This window comes from Oculina patagonica, chromosome 12 (genome assembly GCF_052425735.1).
Source record: "Oculina patagonica isolate OP01 chromosome 12, crgOcupat, whole genome shotgun sequence".
Taxonomy (NCBI): Eukaryota; Metazoa; Cnidaria; class Anthozoa; order Scleractinia; family Oculinidae; genus Oculina; species Oculina patagonica.
The window spans coordinates 15,689,550-15,706,156 of record NC_135769.1 but is presented as its reverse complement, the minus strand read 5'-3'; the positions used below and the strand labels follow the sequence as shown (position 1 = coordinate 15,706,156).

Sequence of the window (16,607 nt, the reverse complement as noted above, 5' to 3'; positions counted from 1 at the left end):
ATAATTGTTTTATTATTCATCCAAAATATTTCCAAGAGCTCTAAAAACACAAAATGAATTAAAATGGCTACTAACTTTGGCGTAGAATTTTCGCTAACAGTGGCCAATTCCTCCGGTGTCGCTGGTTTTTTGATGTTTTTCTCCTTAGGATAAGCTTTAAAAATCAAGTGACTTCCCTTCGAATCTTTTTTGATGTTTTTGCTATCTTTATCATCTAATATTTTGGGCATTTTTTCTTCGCAATGTTGAATTTTAGCGACCATTTTCGCCTTCTGCTGAGCTCTGTTGTTGCGCTATTGGACGATTGACGTCAATCGTCCAATAATTATTACGTCATTCGTCCAATAATAGAAGCGTCTTCCAAATTTGGTCGGTGCTAGCCGGTTAATTGGAATTAGCCGGGGATTGAAAGCCAATCAGAAACGAAGACATATTTTGAGTGAATAATAATCCCCTTTAGGCTGCGGGTATATTGGAGGATAATACCAGAGGCTGTAAAATTGCCCGAAAAATGGTGATTTGATTGAAAGTTAGACCTAAAAGGTGACTTTGCTTGTTTTTGTTGCACTCCTCTATAAGATTGGGCAACGGATATCAATTTTCATATCACGTGATACCCGTCGTACGACCTTGTACCACGTGATGTGTTTTGTCCAATGAAAGCATGGAAATTAATCAGTGGGTTAAAATGATCTATATCCTTTCCCCTCTTCTTTTACGGCAGCCCAAGGCAATTATAGAAGCGGAAATAGGCAGAGATAAGTACAGATTTCTACAGTTGTTCAATAGCCACATTTATTTGTGGAGACCTATGTATCATACATTGGATATCAAATAAACATTAAATATCTACATATCTTATATATCATTTGGATATATAAAGCCCGGATATATAAACTCTCTGTTCAAAGACCCCCTCCCTTACACCCTTATCCCCCCTGGCCCAACGGCTTCGAAAACAAATTAGCCCCAGCGGGCTTATTACAGTTTTCACCGAGTTGCTGGTAAGTCCAGCCTTAAGGCGCGTTCTGTCGTGTAACCTTGCGAGTCTGCAATACTTCACTGAACTGACCTTCTAAGCAACAGAACGCTACAATGCCAGAATATCATGCACCTGAGGGAAAGTTGAATCCTCTCTGACCATTCATGCGACGAGCTACAAGTTGTTGCTTCACATGTTTTTGCCAAGTGATTTTTTCTAGAAGCTCAAAATCATATCGAGATGATAGGAACCCCACTAACAATGATTTGATTTAGTAGAACAGTACACGGAAAATAACAAGAGCCCACAATGAAGTGAAGATGACAAACAATATTGAGGCTAGAAATGGATTACTCTATGTCCTCAAATTGCAGCACGCAAGCTGCAGATTCTCTTTTCTTTCGATTCATGCCCGACCCGACAACAAATGTTTAAAGCGAGCGGGTTTTCTAATAGAATAAGCTGCGCGTTGCCAGTTGGAATTTGCCTCTCAATCGATCAGCCTCCAGTTGTCTGAAGTACGCTGAGTCCTCGTCACGCTGAAGGTTTTCTTGGAAGTCGTGCACGTCACGCTCCAGCTTCTGACGTAACTCCCCTCTCATCTGCCGCACCACCTGTAAAAAGGAAACATCAAGATCAGCATGCAAAGCAACTACAAAACAAACCTTTCACAAAGGTAAAGGTCAAGATTGAATTTAAGCCTTGTGGTCCATCGAGCCGGCACCTATCTCATGTTAAATGGGTAGGAGTGTTTCTACTACTTCCTGGATTGCATGCAAGTCCATTGCAGGGTTAAGTCTCACTTCCCAGAATTTTATTTACTGCTTCCTATTAAAACACCTGGGCGAAGAGAATAAAGTATTAACGACTCCGGCCAGGGCTCAAACCCGGACCTCTCGATCAGGAGGCCAGCGCATTACCCATCGCACCTCACACAGTTTACAAAAGAGCGAGAGGGTGCCTTGATTCAGTTTAAAAGCAGTGTTCACGCTACGACAGTGGCATATTTTAACCTCCAAATGACAAAAGCACACACCAGCAATATAGTAAAATTATACCGGCTGTACACCTTCATTTCAAGTATTAGGTAAGGTGATAACTGATCTAGTCGGACTGACAACTCACCTTTTCCTGGGCTTTTTCACGCACTTCCATCTCATACCTCTCACGAGCGATGCCTTCCGCCAACATGGCGAACTGGTCACGATAACTGAAAAGTTCATCAAGGAAAACAAAACAACTACCAACATGCTAGCGAGAAGACTCTTCGTCACGCAACTTCGCGGGGAAGATTGCGTGACATGCCCATCAAAATAGTAACCTCGTTCCCAGGGTCTCCCTTGACCGTGGGAACTGGCGGGGTTGTTCAGATAAAGGAGGCTGATTATCACCCGCTGTGACAAATGAAGCCTAGACAACAACAACAAAGCCAGCAGAGGGAACAATGTGTAATAAAAGATACAAGTTTTCCAGTGATTCTATTTCGTTTTGCTGCCTCTGAGCATGGGCCTCTCTCTTTTCTTTCGCGTACTCCCTTAATTCACGAATACGCTGCTTCTGAATATCCAAACCATCCTCAAATAACCTTTTGAAGATCTGCAAGAAAAAACACAGACTTAGTATTGCATGAAAAGAGATCAAAATATCCTGCGATCAACTACGAATAAGAGAGCTCCCCAAATTTTAAGCAAAGACTAACTGAAGACTATTTTCATGTTGTTTATGCGTCGTGACCGTTGTCACGCGGCAGTTTCACTCTTCATTGACGTTGCGTGACGACGTAAATAACAGCTTTGAACTCAAACCTTTTAATTTTCGCTTCTCTTTTTGTAACGCAATGCTCAATATAAAATCCTTACCTGTTCTTCACGCGTGCGACGTTTCAGCATCCTGGCCCGCATGCGCAGCTCATATTCATCGTAGTACCGTCGCGCACGCGCAGAGACTTGGCGTTTTTCTCTGAGTTTTGCCCTGACTGTACTCTGCTGCTGTTGTCGCTCCTGTTTTTCTCGCTGATGAAACAACACGGAAGGAAAAATCGTGAGCAAAGTCAGAAAAAAGGAACATTTCTCCTTCTAGCCTGCAATACAGGCGTTTTATAAAGCGCGTCCGAGTATTATATTTGCTAGCGATCGAGAAGATTCGCCGCCATGTTATAAGAGGGCGATGAGAGGTTTGGAAGAGAGGAAAAGCGCCCCTCACTGTACATTTAGCCTCACAACTACTCCCTGGGACGCGTGTTCCTCTCTTACCAATCCTCTGCAGAGTACGAATCCAAGATGGCACTCGCCCGATCAAAATGCGTTCGCTCGCTAAAATACGCCAGCATCGCAGGCTATTCTCCTTCGAAAACTGATTGATTTTACGGTTATTATAAGGTATTAAGCAGTATGTTTAAGGGACCAAGTATAAAATTGAAAAATAAAATAAAAATCAACTGTCATTTTTCAAAAAGCTAGATAGCAAACAAGCTTAGAGCTGATTTTGTTAGGGGGAAAAACAAGTCTGTTGGTATCCTTGGATAGAAGTTAGATGGCTTGCCAGTGAAGCAGCTAGGAGTACCGGAAATTAGTTCATCTGCAACGCAGGCTAATTTCAAGTTACTTCTCAGCATTCTGTATACTTCTGGGTTAAGAGAGGCACTTTGAGAGTTCCGTGTCCAATGATGGAACCCGCATCTCTCGATCAGAAGTCTAACGCACTAACCATAATTAGGCCACCGTGCCTCCCCAGCTTGGAAATTATTTTTCGTTTGTCGTGTAGCTGAGAGCTCCTCAATTCCACAAGTTAATGATGATATAATGAAATTTTCCAATAAAGTGTCACTTAGAACTGATCGCCTTACCATTCTCAGATTGTGGTCCAGATCTTTTTTTAATATTCCCACCAAAGCTTCCTGGCGTTTCTCAGCCTCTTCAATCATTCTTTGTGTCTTGGTCCTTTTGGCTTCAGCCCCAGATTTGAGAAAAGAACTAAGGTGCCGTGCCTGCTTGTTCCACATACTGTGAGCAGTCTGGGGCGAGACGTGCAGGAAGGGGAACTCATCCAACATGGCGGGTAACAGCATGTCCGGGTGATCTGGGGAACACGAATACGTTGGAACATCGGGTTAGTCTAAAGATACTGATACACTAGCCAATGTTTCATACAACTTAGCCTCTTGTATGAGTAATTTTGTTGCAACCAAGTTGATAGCCTGTGTGAAGCCGCCCCCTCCCCTCAAAAAAAGTTTTGAGGGGAGGGGGCGGCTGTTACTTAAATTATAACAATGCAACACAATTCTTTTTGCCGCTGTCAGATAGGCTGCACAAAGTCACAAAAACGTCCCTTGTTGGTATTTTTTCTTGTAACACTTGGGGCATATACGCTCTGACAGCAAAAGTAAGATTCCCTAAAGTCTCTCCATGTTTCCCTCAAGATAAACCCCTTGACGACGTGTGGGTTATGACCGTTACGCATGATTTTCAGAAAATCGAATGGGAAAGGCATTCAAGGCTCTATTAAACAAAATTAAAATTGCCCGGTAAGCTCACTAACCCGGGCTGTCGCTTCTTCTTCTGCCCAGTACAGGACTCGCTGATGCACTTCTTTTTCTCCCTCTTGTTGTTGATACTGGTTTTCTCAGTGGTCGTGATTTTCTGTTTTGTGAGCGGTAAACGGCTTCCAATCTCCCGCGCTTCTTCACTGGAGACTTCTTCTTGGGCTTTTTCTTGGCAACGTTTGGAGATATCTGTGAATGAGACACCGTAAGTCAAAGCCAATGCTCTCATCAGAAAGAAGTGTGCCTCCAAAGAAATCGTTAGTCAGAAAACGACACCGACATTAAGTTATAATGAGGAAAAAAAATGCTATTTTCAACCGGGTCTCGTTGCCTAAAAATGAATTGAAACAAGATCTATATGTACCTTGATTCTGCATTAGTTTCGTATTCAGACGACTGTGAATTTTTTTTTTATCAAATTGCTACTCAAACACTATCGTGGAAGCTGTTCTGGGACGGAGTGGAAATTAACTAGTCTTTTGGTCTTTTTAATTCCTATTTCAGAATCTGTGTGAACTGAAGCAAATAAACGTGTCAGTATTGTTTTTTTTATTTCTCTTAACTCCACATACTGCCTAGTTGAACTAAAGGCGCACAATAACGGTCAACCGGCTAAAATAAACAAAGTATAGTCAAATGTAAACCAAACAACAGGAGCTTGCGACTCACCGGTAATTTTCTCTTATGTTGTGAAGTTCGCTCTCTTTCTTTTTCTTGTTGTATTTCTCTTAGCCGGTCGCGGTAAGTCTTGCGCATGACTTGAGTGTGTTTTTTCCGCTGCTCCTCTGCCTCCTCGTACAGCAGGCGTCTTAGCCGATCCATTCTGCCCGAAACGGGAAACGTTTCCACCGTGTCACGGAACGTTACACCGCGGCGAGAAAGACGCTCAGGAGAGGAATCCTCCTCAGTTGATTCTGATGAAAAAAAAGGAAATATTCATCAGAGCTGGTTAAAAATCCCTCTCACTCTGAGATCATTAAAGAGTTTAATTCATCGGCGACTTAAAATGCAGCAAACTGCTGCATAATGAAAGCAAGATTATATGACTTCCAACGAAAACCAGATTGATATTGTTTTGGCTTTGAACTTGACTGGACTTAGATACAGCATCTTCTTTTGGAAAGATTAGGGAGAACGGTGTCATGTTTTTAAATAAACCAATTCCAGCAAATTCTTAAACTTCTGGATCAGAGGCAACAGAATGCGAAACTACGTGATAAAAAAATCCATGCAAAAGAAAGACAGCCAAATAACCACTAACTGAAGGTTGAAACCTTCTCGTGGCCCCAGCAAAGCCTCCCTTTAGCGAGGGAACCTCTTTCCTCTGGTAGATACCACATCGCTGTCAACTATTGAAAGATTTGACTGTACAACGGGCATTATTCACAAGGCTATATAAGAACTGTTACCTTTATAGCTGTGAATTGTTCTTGGACCCTTCGTGCTTCTCTTGTCTCGACTTCTCGGTCGAGATGTTGTATCTTTTGTCATTCTCGCAGTACCGGGATCAATTCTTCCGTAATCTGTTAAAACAAGTTAAGGTTACTGTAAGCCTTCCGCCTTTCCACTAAATAAAATAGAGTCAGCCGAGCTCGAGACTAACGGTAGCCAACTAGCCACTGTTTACTTGTTTAGCCACTCCAAGTTTTGCGACAAACACGATTTTGCGATAATGTTTGATCTTTTAGCCGGGGTGTCAGCCTCGGCTACCCCTGGATAGGATGCTAGGTCCAACACATTTCCCATCAATTTAGATTACTTACCAACAGCACTATCACTGTTCTGCGCTAGTTCCTCATCCTCCGGTTCTCTCTCACTTTCACTGCCGTCACTTTCCTCAGCTTCCTGTGTGGTGTACTTTGCCAAAAGCTCTGCAGCTGCTGTTGATCGGCGAACTGCAGGGTGTTCGAGGTCGGTTCTTCCTTTCTGCAGTCTTGCAGGCAATGTTGACGCTAAAGGCTGTTAAAAACAAAAAGGACAAAGAGAAACCAAATTCTGAGTTAGAGTAGTCAAATATTTGTGCATCAATCCAAACCTCATAATGCACTTCTTTTATTTCACTCTGAAGATGACTTTAGGTCAGTGACCAACAACAGTCCTTTTCAGATCACACTAAGCCTCATGAGCGGTCGTTTTCAGGGGCGATCGTGTTCCACTCCTCCCCACAAACACGATCGCCCCTGAAAACGACTGCTCAGGAGGCTAGATCACATAAGACGAGCTACCGATATCCTTGGTTTATTAAGGGCCCGGACGCACTGAACTGACAAAATTTGTTTGGCTCTACCAAAAATCTCTACAGGTTTTGTCTCTACCAAATTTTGAATTTGGTAATCGCGGACGCACTTGAAAACACCAATTTATTTGATAACCTCAAAGTGTCAATCACAATAAAACCGTACACATTCGATTACTTTCCGTTTCCTGTCTCACGGAACTGGTGACAGACTTTTTCGCAAAATAAACAAAAATTTGCCCAGTGCGTCCGGCCCTAACTTACTTCATACAGTGTAGTCCACAAAAATTCGACAAAAAATAAAACGTGCTTGTCAGTTCCTTTGCCTTAACACCTGGGCCAGGCTGTTCGAAAACTGTTTATCACTAACACCGGATTAAAAGTTGATCGAGGTTTTAATTTTCCTTGTATTATTTATACAATTTTACTCTGACTAAGAGTTTTTCATTGCCAATGAATTGTGTAGTTTGAGATAAGTCGACGTCAAAACTGGAGGGCAGAACATATACAGAAAGCCTTACTGAAAAGTTAAAATTTGAAATCAACATTCAGGCTAATCATGGATTAGCTTCATCATTATGAGTCACATCTTTTCGTACCTGCCCTGTCCTTAAACTGCTCAATCTATCCGGTAACCAGTCAGTATGTTGTGGTTTTGAAGCTCTGTCTGCTAAACTGCTCCCAGGTGCGCCCTGAGGCCTGGAACTAGTGGATGGTACAGTGGACGATGCTGGTAAAGACGAACCTGGAAATGACAACACAACACGATTTCTAATTTCGAGACTAAACATATTTAGATCATAAGAAACCTTACCATAATGGTTTAATTTTGTCGAAAAATACTCGACAAATGTCAGGAAACTTATAGGAAGTGAGGATGACTAACAAATGCGAGGACAAATTTAAAACGTGATGCAGCAATTCCCACTTTGATCCGGACTTCTTTTGGAATATTGTTCAAACAAAGAATTCCTTAAACATGGTTTTCGACAGTAATTAGGAGTTCATTAAGTTTTAAACTTCATATATTGAACAGTGAGCGCTTGACTTCGTCGCCTCCCAGACTAATTAAGCTTTCAATTTGTGGCCAAGTTTTGAAACAAAACACACAAGGATGTTACGCCTAAATTAACTCAAGACGACGTCAGTTTAATTGTCGTCATTATTAAACGACACTTAACTCTCTCATGCAGACTGCGCGCTCAGTCAAAGCTTGTTCCCCGGTGTCTGCCAACAAAATCAAAATAGCACTTATCCTTTTTAACAAGGTTTTTTCCTTTTTTTTACCTGCAGCAGTCGTGGCTGTTGTGGTTATCAGAGATCTAGCCAGTTTTTCTCTTAAGGATTCAGATCCACTAAATGCATCAGTTGAAACTGCAGCACTGGTTGCTCGGGCAACAGGACCTGAAACACGCACACACCACACATCAAGAATTGTATGAAGTTGTATCACTGAAAGTCAAAAAACTTTGTTCTCTAGTTAGGCAAGGAACACGGCACATGCCAGTTAAAACACTAAACCAGGATTAAAACTTCATCTTTTATTGGAGGCCAGAAAATATAAACAGAAAACGTCATAAAAAGGTATAAAACTGAAATCAAATATCACGCTAATCCTGGATTAGCTTAATCAAGTTTTGAACAACTGGAGCCCTGAAGTTTGAAGTTGTTTTACTTAAATTAAGGTTACTTAAGGTAGGTATACAAGAGGGAACTTCTCCTCTCAGATGGAACCAATTGTAATCGATGATCAGTCGATTCATCATGGGACAAGTGAAAGTAAGATATTTCTTAGCAAATTCTTTAGTAAGAAGCCCTACATCAGTTTTAAGTATCGGATAATAAAAGTACTTATTCCTGTGGTAAACTACTGATGCATGGTGTTCAAGGTGGCCAATAGTTAAACAACGTTTAAGATGGTTTCCGCCCAACATTGGAGCAATACAGGCAAAAATAAAGTTACCAAAAATACCTCTTAGCACGGTAACAGATTAAGTACAGCTAACAAAAACCTGCCAAAAATTTAGCACTCAAGCTGACCCCGCGAGAGAAAAATGGATTTAAAATTGTTAATATTTCAGTTAAAACGGACGTTTCACGCCAGTTCAAAACAGAATGGCGCGCGTTATAAACATTTTTACCAGGTTTGACTTTAATTTTCTCGAGAATGCTTTAGAATTTAATTACAGGGTCACTAAGACAAATGAATTTCGATAAGATCTTTTAAATGGTATACAAAATGTTGCCGTACTATGAGTAGATTTTTGGTACTTAATTTCCGCACTCGTTGCTCGAACTTTCAGCGGAATCCGTCTTAAGTCATGCTGTTCTGTATATCTTACGAGATGATCCTGATCCAGATAAAAACACTGAGTCAGTCAGAGTTGATGTGGTCCCTGTTGTGACAACAGCAGGGGGTGGCTGAGTAAAGCCTGTACTGGGCATGGCACTGGTACCTCTCGGAATTGTAGCTGATGGATAGGCACCTCCTGTTGAGAGAACAAACTGTTCATCACACTATACCTTTTACAGAGTTCAATCAGCTGATGTACAATTAATGTAACGAATCCCAATTTACCTTCAAGTACTGTAATTTGAACCACAAGACACTTCTGCTTTACTCAGTCTAACACTGAAGTTTTACCCCAGATTTCTCGAGCTCCCTGACCCGATTTCTTGAACCAATTTTTAGTTCCCTTGAAGGTTTGTCAACTTTGAGAAATTGCGATTTCACTGTTGAAAGAAACTGCTTAAACCCCACCAGGGAGTGAACTAAATGATGAACTTAGTGAAATATTCAATACTTCTTGAAAGGAAAACTGTCAGACATGGTTATCAATACCCTTTCCATGGTTTGCCACAAAACCCAAAAGTTAAACTCGTCACTTTACAAACCTTTTTTTCAATGTTTATTTCCCTATTTTACCCCATAGAATTGTTTACCTCTGGGCTACATGTATATCTGCAACCCAGTAAACAACTGAAAGCAATTTCCCTGCAAACACATTGAAAATCGGCAAAAGCAGCAAAAGCAAAGCCCTGAGAAGTAAAACAAGCATCTTGGGCCTACAGAGGTAACTGCAAAATAAACCCACCTGCGAGGGGGTGGGTGAGAGCACCAGGAGCAGTCCTAGTCAGTCTGTCTGTTACTCCTGAGCCAGGTCTAGCCCCTGTCACTGTCGCAGTGGGCTCACTCCTTGACAGGTGGCTTGCTGGACCTGTTACGTCAACAGTGGTTGCTGCACTAACCCCTGCTACAGACTGAAATCCTATCACAGAACAAAAAATGAATGCCCCCGTAGTTTAAATTCATACTGATTTCAAGCATTATTTTCACCTCAATACTTCACAGTTTTAGTTTGAAGAACCATACTCAAAACATTATGGAAAATAAGAATTAATGGTAAGCGACTGAAGGATTGAAATAGATGAAAACAAGGGTAGTCATTAAAAATGAGAATCAATTAATCTATGTATTCGATGAACTGTCCTATTTGTACAAGTCATGTAGTGTAGTCAAAATAGACACCTAAAAAGACACCTGTGAAGGCAAGGAGAGTACAATCAAGATTGCATAACTCTCAAAGGTGGACACTCTAAAATGGCAAAATGGAGAACTCTGAAATATGGACATCTACAATGTACATGTATCATTTTACTGAGCACTGTAAAACAGAAGAGACACCTTCCTAACTTAGGTGCCTGGACACCTCTTTGAGAAAGACACCTCTCACTACTTTGGGCACCTCCATAGCACAGACACCTGTCTAAGGTGGACACCATTTGGAGAATGACGCTCCTCTCTAATTCACACACCTCCCTAGTCCAACTAAAGGTATAAAATGTGGTTCAATTTTACCTTGATCTACAACCTGGTATTTTCCTTCGTTTAAAGTCATTGTTATGTATTACCACACACCAGGTGAAGGGCAAATTGAACCACGACATTATACAATAGAAGGAGCCAGTGACAATGAGTCATACCTGGCACTCTCCCTTGTGGTTGAGTATGATGAAAGTGATGATGATAATGATGATAAACAGGAGTTGATCGCCCACTGCTGTTCCCTGATCCACCATCTGTAGCTCCAGTTGTAGCAGGCTGCTCCCTTGGTCGCACACCCAGGGCATCAAACCCACTAGTCTCTCTGCTGATGGATTCCTTTGAAGGTTCTAGTGGTGATATTTGCTCAGGCCATGAAGCAGATGTTGAGGATGCAGACAGGAAACTGGTTGAAGGCTTTTCAGGGCCCTTATTGGAAGAGATCATGTTAAGTAAATCAAAGGCAGCAAATTAATTTTAACTTCAATCTGCGTCGATAATATATGTCATACTTTCTGTTTATACCTTATCTTTCGTAGCTTGGGAATCACTGAGCTCTGTAGGTGTTAATGTGTACTGTGTCAATTCATCTTCTACTGAAGTTGCATCACAACTGAGCAAGCTGGATGACTCAGGCTTCCTAGAAAGATATCAAACAGGTTATGAAATAAAATCTTATGTTCATGAATTGAAAAAACATTATCATAACCGCCAAAACATTTTCATCCTCGGAAGTCTGCTTGGACATGCAGGCCTTTTTAAAGCAACCAGGGATCTGGATACTCAAGTTCCCTGTTGGCAATTTCATTTTTTATTTTTATATATACCTTGTAGTATATCCAGATCCAATCCCAGCAGATTCAGGTCTTTGAGAAATAGCAGCATCTCTTAAGACTGGCCTCCCAGAACCTTCTCTAGATCTTTGGGAACCCATAACACCACCGATTGCATCCCTACTTGCTTCCCAAGAGGTGCCAGGGATTACTGGAGATGGAGCAGACATGCCAGATGTTGAGTCTGGAAGATGATCGCTGGTTTCTTTCCTTTCTGATGCTTTGGTAGACACTCTATACGAGCTGGTCTCTCCAAGTCTGATCAGTGAAGCTGTTGAGTCACTGACAACATCTACCTTTGTGTCGCTTAACTAACAAGATAACAAATATACAATGCCAGTCACAACACTAAAAAATACATGTAGCTTTCAATATGTGCACATGTATATCATCATGAAGATTAAAATAAAGATAGTAACCTCTCCCCCAGTGACCACCTACTTGGTAACGAATCTATGTGCAAGGGTCTTTTATCAAAACATCTTGTCCCTGGAATTTTTTCTATTTCTACAATGGCTGCTTGATAAGCAGGTTTGAAAAGTTTGAAAATGCATTCTATATTTAAACAAACTATACTGTTTTCAAACCTTTGAAGTGTCAGCATCAAAGCCAGTGGAATTTCCAGCATCCCATGCAACAAAAGCAGCAGGTGCTGGCCCTCGTCCTTGAACATTCCTCTTAGGATCTTGTGTTCCTGTTCCACTTGGCTGATGAGAAGGCCCTCTGCCCTGTTGAACTTCATCTCTAAATTTGCTTGGCCTGTAAAATATAAAAAGTGCACACACATGACAATTGTGAAGCTGACGCTTTTCCAAACTAAAGGAGATTGAATAAGCTAACAGGAACTAGAGGGTCACAAATGCTGGCTGGCAATTATTTTCATGACAAAGCAACACATTCCTTTTTGCACACTCATAACCCATGCTTGCAGTGTTTTTCAAATTCCAATTCACATTGCTCCATGACTAGTTCACTGCAACTTGCCAATCTTTGCAAGAGGTTGCTCTCACTCCTCCTACACTATTTGGCAAGAACTGGTAACTTAGGTAAAAAACTGTAAGTGCCGGTATTTCAATCAGTGTGACAGTGCAAGGTGGATGAGCCTCACAGGGTTTTCATGGATACCTCTGTGCCATACCAGATGGTCACCCAGCTCGTCCAACCTTAAAGGTACATTGTACATGTACCTCCACCTGGGCTCCGATAGATGATGAGGTTAATTTTAGGTTTTATACAAATGTTAAATTTATACATGTATCACGATTCATTGTTTAAGTTTTGTCAAAAAAATATACATATTATTACCTGCTTGGCTGTGACCTTGGCCCATAAAGAACATCATAAGAAGGACCAAACTCCTCTCGTAACACTCCAGAGATGACATCATGTTCTGAAGTCAACAGATTAGAGTCATCCTCATCAGAACCTACAAACAGCAATAAAATTTCATCTTTATTTTATTATTTTATTTTATCTTTTGGTAATGTTTCCCTGTGTAAATGGAAATCTAGCTTCCATGACACACCCATTGACACCTCTATGAAAGGGTTGTCTGAAAATAATTAATTCAAACTAAAAAAAATTGATACTCATGATATATCAAGGCTACAGAGATCTAGAAAATGTATCTGATTGAAATTTCCTGGGCTCAGTTGTTCAAATCCACCGCATAAATCACTATCTAGTGTAGTATGTTTTGTCAGCAGTTATCCAATGGATAGTGATTTATCTAGTGGATAGCGTATCCACCCATTCCGTTGAACAACTGGGCCCTGTACTTGATCTCAAAACTATAGAACCAAGAGGTATTACACAGGTACTATGTCGTCATAAGACAGTATAACATTATTTAGCTTGAACCTCAGACGTCTCTCTCTCTCACGCAGGGTTTGTAGCAGAAAGCGGCAACTTGTGGAGTTCCACCTCCTGTCAAGATAGCCTGTGTACAGCCCCCCACTCTCTAAACAAGAAAAATCGGAGGGAGGCTGCTGTGTTTTACCACTGATAATGGTCAGATCAAGGCCATTTGATTTTTTCTGATTGTGTGGAAAATGTCCTGATCGTCTGTGGCTTAATAAAGTGTAACATTCACAGTGTTGAACCATATGTCTTGTGTTTGACTGGTTGTCCTTCAGGACAAACATTCCTTCAGAGTGGACTATAGAAATCACAATTATGAAAATTTCTTTTTGTAAGTGTGGTTTACCGGTATATTAAAAAAAGTTTGACATTTAAAAGCAAGGTTAGAAAAAGTAAACAGCACTTTATGGCGACAAACTTATTCCACCAGTAGTGTGGTTTAACAAAAGTCATTAATGATCTTATTCAAGGATCACATGCAGACAGCAATTTCCTTTGTTGTGTTCATGTGTCACATCAGATGCTGTGCATATCATGGCTACAAGTAAACTAGATGCTGTGATACTGAAATGGTTTTATAATACGGAAAATTTATGGTCACACAGCCATGGGAGCAGAATGTTGATTAACACTGGTGGAGACCGTCATCAACATGTAATGGCAAACATACATGCATACCTTCATCATCAACATATTCCATGAAGTACTCAAGCAGTCCAGCAAAGATCTCCAGGAAGTTTCTTATTGAAACCTTGTCACCCTCAACAATGGCCTTCCCAGAAATGTGTGAGAGATCCACATTTAGAACATCAGTAGCAATCAGATTAATCACAGTTTGGCAGTTTCTGATGTGTTGCTCAATTGAGATGGGATTCTCAATAATGCCTGTGCAAAATCAAAATGAGACAACTACCATTATATTATTTTACTATTATAAGCTCCCTCTCGTGATCCTTCAATCTTTTCCTATTCCGTCAGTATCAGTAAAAGTCTACAATAACATGTACTGTAAGGTTTGAAAATAACCACCAGCAAAGTTATGACCCTTCAAAAGTAGAAATTATAAAATTTCATAGATGTAGCAAACTTCTGAAAATAAGGACAATCTGAAAGTAGTGGCACAAACATTGCTTCTCTTAAAAAAAGTGGAAATGCCAAAGTGATATTTGTTTTTCTGAAAGTCCACATAAGGTAACCTTTGGTCAAAATGGCAACCCCATCTACCCAAAACCATCAGTAAGTTTTGAAGATTAGAAACTATTGTAAATAAGAATTACAAGCAGCTAGGACCACTGTACATGTTTGACCTTACCCTGCAGATCATCACCTAGCAGACCTTTGTAAACTCCAACAAAGAAATTGCCACTGCATTCCTCCAGTCTAGAGATTTTACCTGGAAGGTTACATTTTTCCAGTAACTCATTTGCAATAGCTATGAATGCTGAAAAGACATTGATAATATCATATTAATAAGTCTACTTGTCTAGTTTAAAATGTACAATCATGTATGACTTTATTCTGCAAAATAATAAGCTTACTGACTGGGCTAGACAAGAAAATATCTGGTTTAAGGTCATGATATACAGACTCAATAATAATGTACGGCTCTTGGGGCACTGAGTCTTGTGTATTTTATTATCCAGCCCAAACTTCAATGTTCTCAGTCAATAGCCTTTGTTGAGCATAATTTTATCAGAAAGTTGTCAAAATGTCTTAGTAAATGTCCTGAATATTACATGCTTAATGATTATTGTTGATGGAGGGGGACATGGGGGGACTTTGAACACCGCAACACCGCAAAAATAATACACAAACACCGCATCACCGCAAGAAATTTTTAACGAAACACCGTCACCGCAATATAGTCAAGTTACTAATCAATGAAAATGTCTTAGGATTGGGTTAAATATTAACTAGACACTATTTGACTGTATTTTGTTACAAATTAACGGCTTTTAACAAATAAGGATGGATTGACGAAGATAACAGTGCTAAATGTAGTTCCGCAAGTGTTAGACAAGAAACCATAACACGACTAATAATTTCGTTTCACCGAACACCGTAGGTTTAAAAAGACAAATATCACACACCGCAGGGTTTGAGATCACCGCAACACCGCAAGATGGGATATTATTCACCACAACACCGCATAAATAAATTGGCAATACCGCAACACCGCAAACCCCCATGTCCCCCTCTTGATGTGTGTTGTGTTGGATGGCTTTTTCTAGACTGGTGGCTCATGTCAACTGGCCTTACATATGCCAACTCTTGGTATTGTTTTACAAAGGATTGCACCAGAGGGACCGTACATACCATGCATATACAGTATAATGATATTCAGCCAAAAGAGAAACAACCAAGGCTGATATTCAGGGTGCCATGGCACTAAACTTTGAACAAAAGATGGGTACCTGGAAACCACTCAATGCCACAGACTAGGACTAACATTTTTTTCGAAACCAAAATGCATTAAGCAATAAATTTGAGGTTACTCTTGCTAGTTCATTTCAAACAGGGCACCCAAAATTTCAGAATTAAAACTTTTTTTTATAGGTAAACCCACTGACTGGGGAGTAACCACACAATTAAGGTGATCATGCCATTGGGTATGGTTGCCATTATTGTGCAAACATTCGTCATACTTCTTACCACTAAAACACGAGGTACATTTTGTTAGCTTTTGATCAACCATTTTTTAGAAAGCTTTCAAACTATACTGTATATTAACGCCCTCCATAAAACTGGGAAAACAGTTTACAGCGAACTTTTAAACTGTTAGGTCCAACATCGATGCTTTGCCATCAGCAAATTTTTAGCCTCCCGATTCCATCAGTATTCTGGTAACAGATAAACATCATTGTGTCCTTTTTTGACTTTTGGAGACTTTTCGATAACAAAATCTAACTATAAACTATATAATGTAATAATAAATTGAATCATAGGAAGTAGGAAAATGCTCCCTGCAGCTCACAGCCAAAGAAATTCGATTCAGTGTGATCTGCCACTCATTGTGTATTAAAGCTTAGCTCAAGGTTCGCTTTTCAGTAGAACACAAACCAAACTAGAGAACAGAAAAAATATTTACTCAAACCTTCATCGTCTACAGACTCCAATGATCCATCGTCACAATCCATTCTCTATATACACCTTCTTTTTTCGTCTTTCGTCTTCTTCTTCAAAACACCGAAGCCATTTTGTTTTGAACTGACACTGAAATTGAGTTTCGCAACGTGATTGGTTCAATTGAATTAGTTCCCAGTACTCTTTTGTCGTCCCGGTTCCAGTGTTCTCGCGCGTAAGGCGCGCACAATGCTGGTTCTCATATGATC

At 40.4% G+C, this 16,607-nt stretch overlaps 1 protein-coding gene across 1 annotated transcript; it reads right to left on the bottom strand.

The window, feature by feature from the left end:
• Positions 1 to 903: 903 nt before the first annotated feature.
• Positions 904 to 16,583, bottom strand: LOC144633750 (uncharacterized). The gene is made up of 21 exons (XM_078492614.1): positions 16,370 to 16,583; positions 14,588 to 14,716; positions 13,954 to 14,160; positions 12,721 to 12,841; positions 12,003 to 12,174; positions 11,410 to 11,726; positions 11,108 to 11,222; positions 10,744 to 11,011; positions 9,855 to 10,028; positions 9,102 to 9,248; positions 8,047 to 8,163; positions 7,359 to 7,504; positions 6,287 to 6,482; positions 5,933 to 6,046; positions 5,193 to 5,437; positions 4,520 to 4,712; positions 3,828 to 4,060; positions 2,842 to 2,994; positions 2,445 to 2,578; positions 2,108 to 2,192; positions 904 to 1,596 (listed from the first exon to the last, which is right to left on the bottom strand). The coding sequence occupies exons 1-21, from the start codon at positions 16,410 to 16,412 to the stop codon at positions 1,432 to 1,434; spliced, it is 3,474 nt and encodes a 1,157-aa protein (XP_078348740.1). The 5' UTR covers positions 16,413 to 16,583; the 3' UTR covers positions 904 to 1,431.
• Between the last annotated feature and the right edge of the window lie 24 nt (positions 16,584 to 16,607).

Excerpts from the sequence above, each read along its gene's own strand:
- LOC144633750 (XM_078492614.1), bottom strand. The coding sequence starts at position 16,412 with ATGGATTGTGACGATGGATCATTGGAGTCTGTAGACGATGAAG. Across the intron at positions 6,047-6,286 it reads GAACAGTGATAGTGCTGTTG|ATTACGGAAGAATTGATCCC; the intron begins GTAAGTAATCTA and ends TTGTTTTAACAG. Across the intron at positions 5,438-5,932 it reads AACAATTCACAGCTATAAAG|AATCAACTGAGGAGGATTCC; the intron begins GTAACAGTTCTT and ends TTTTTTCATCAG.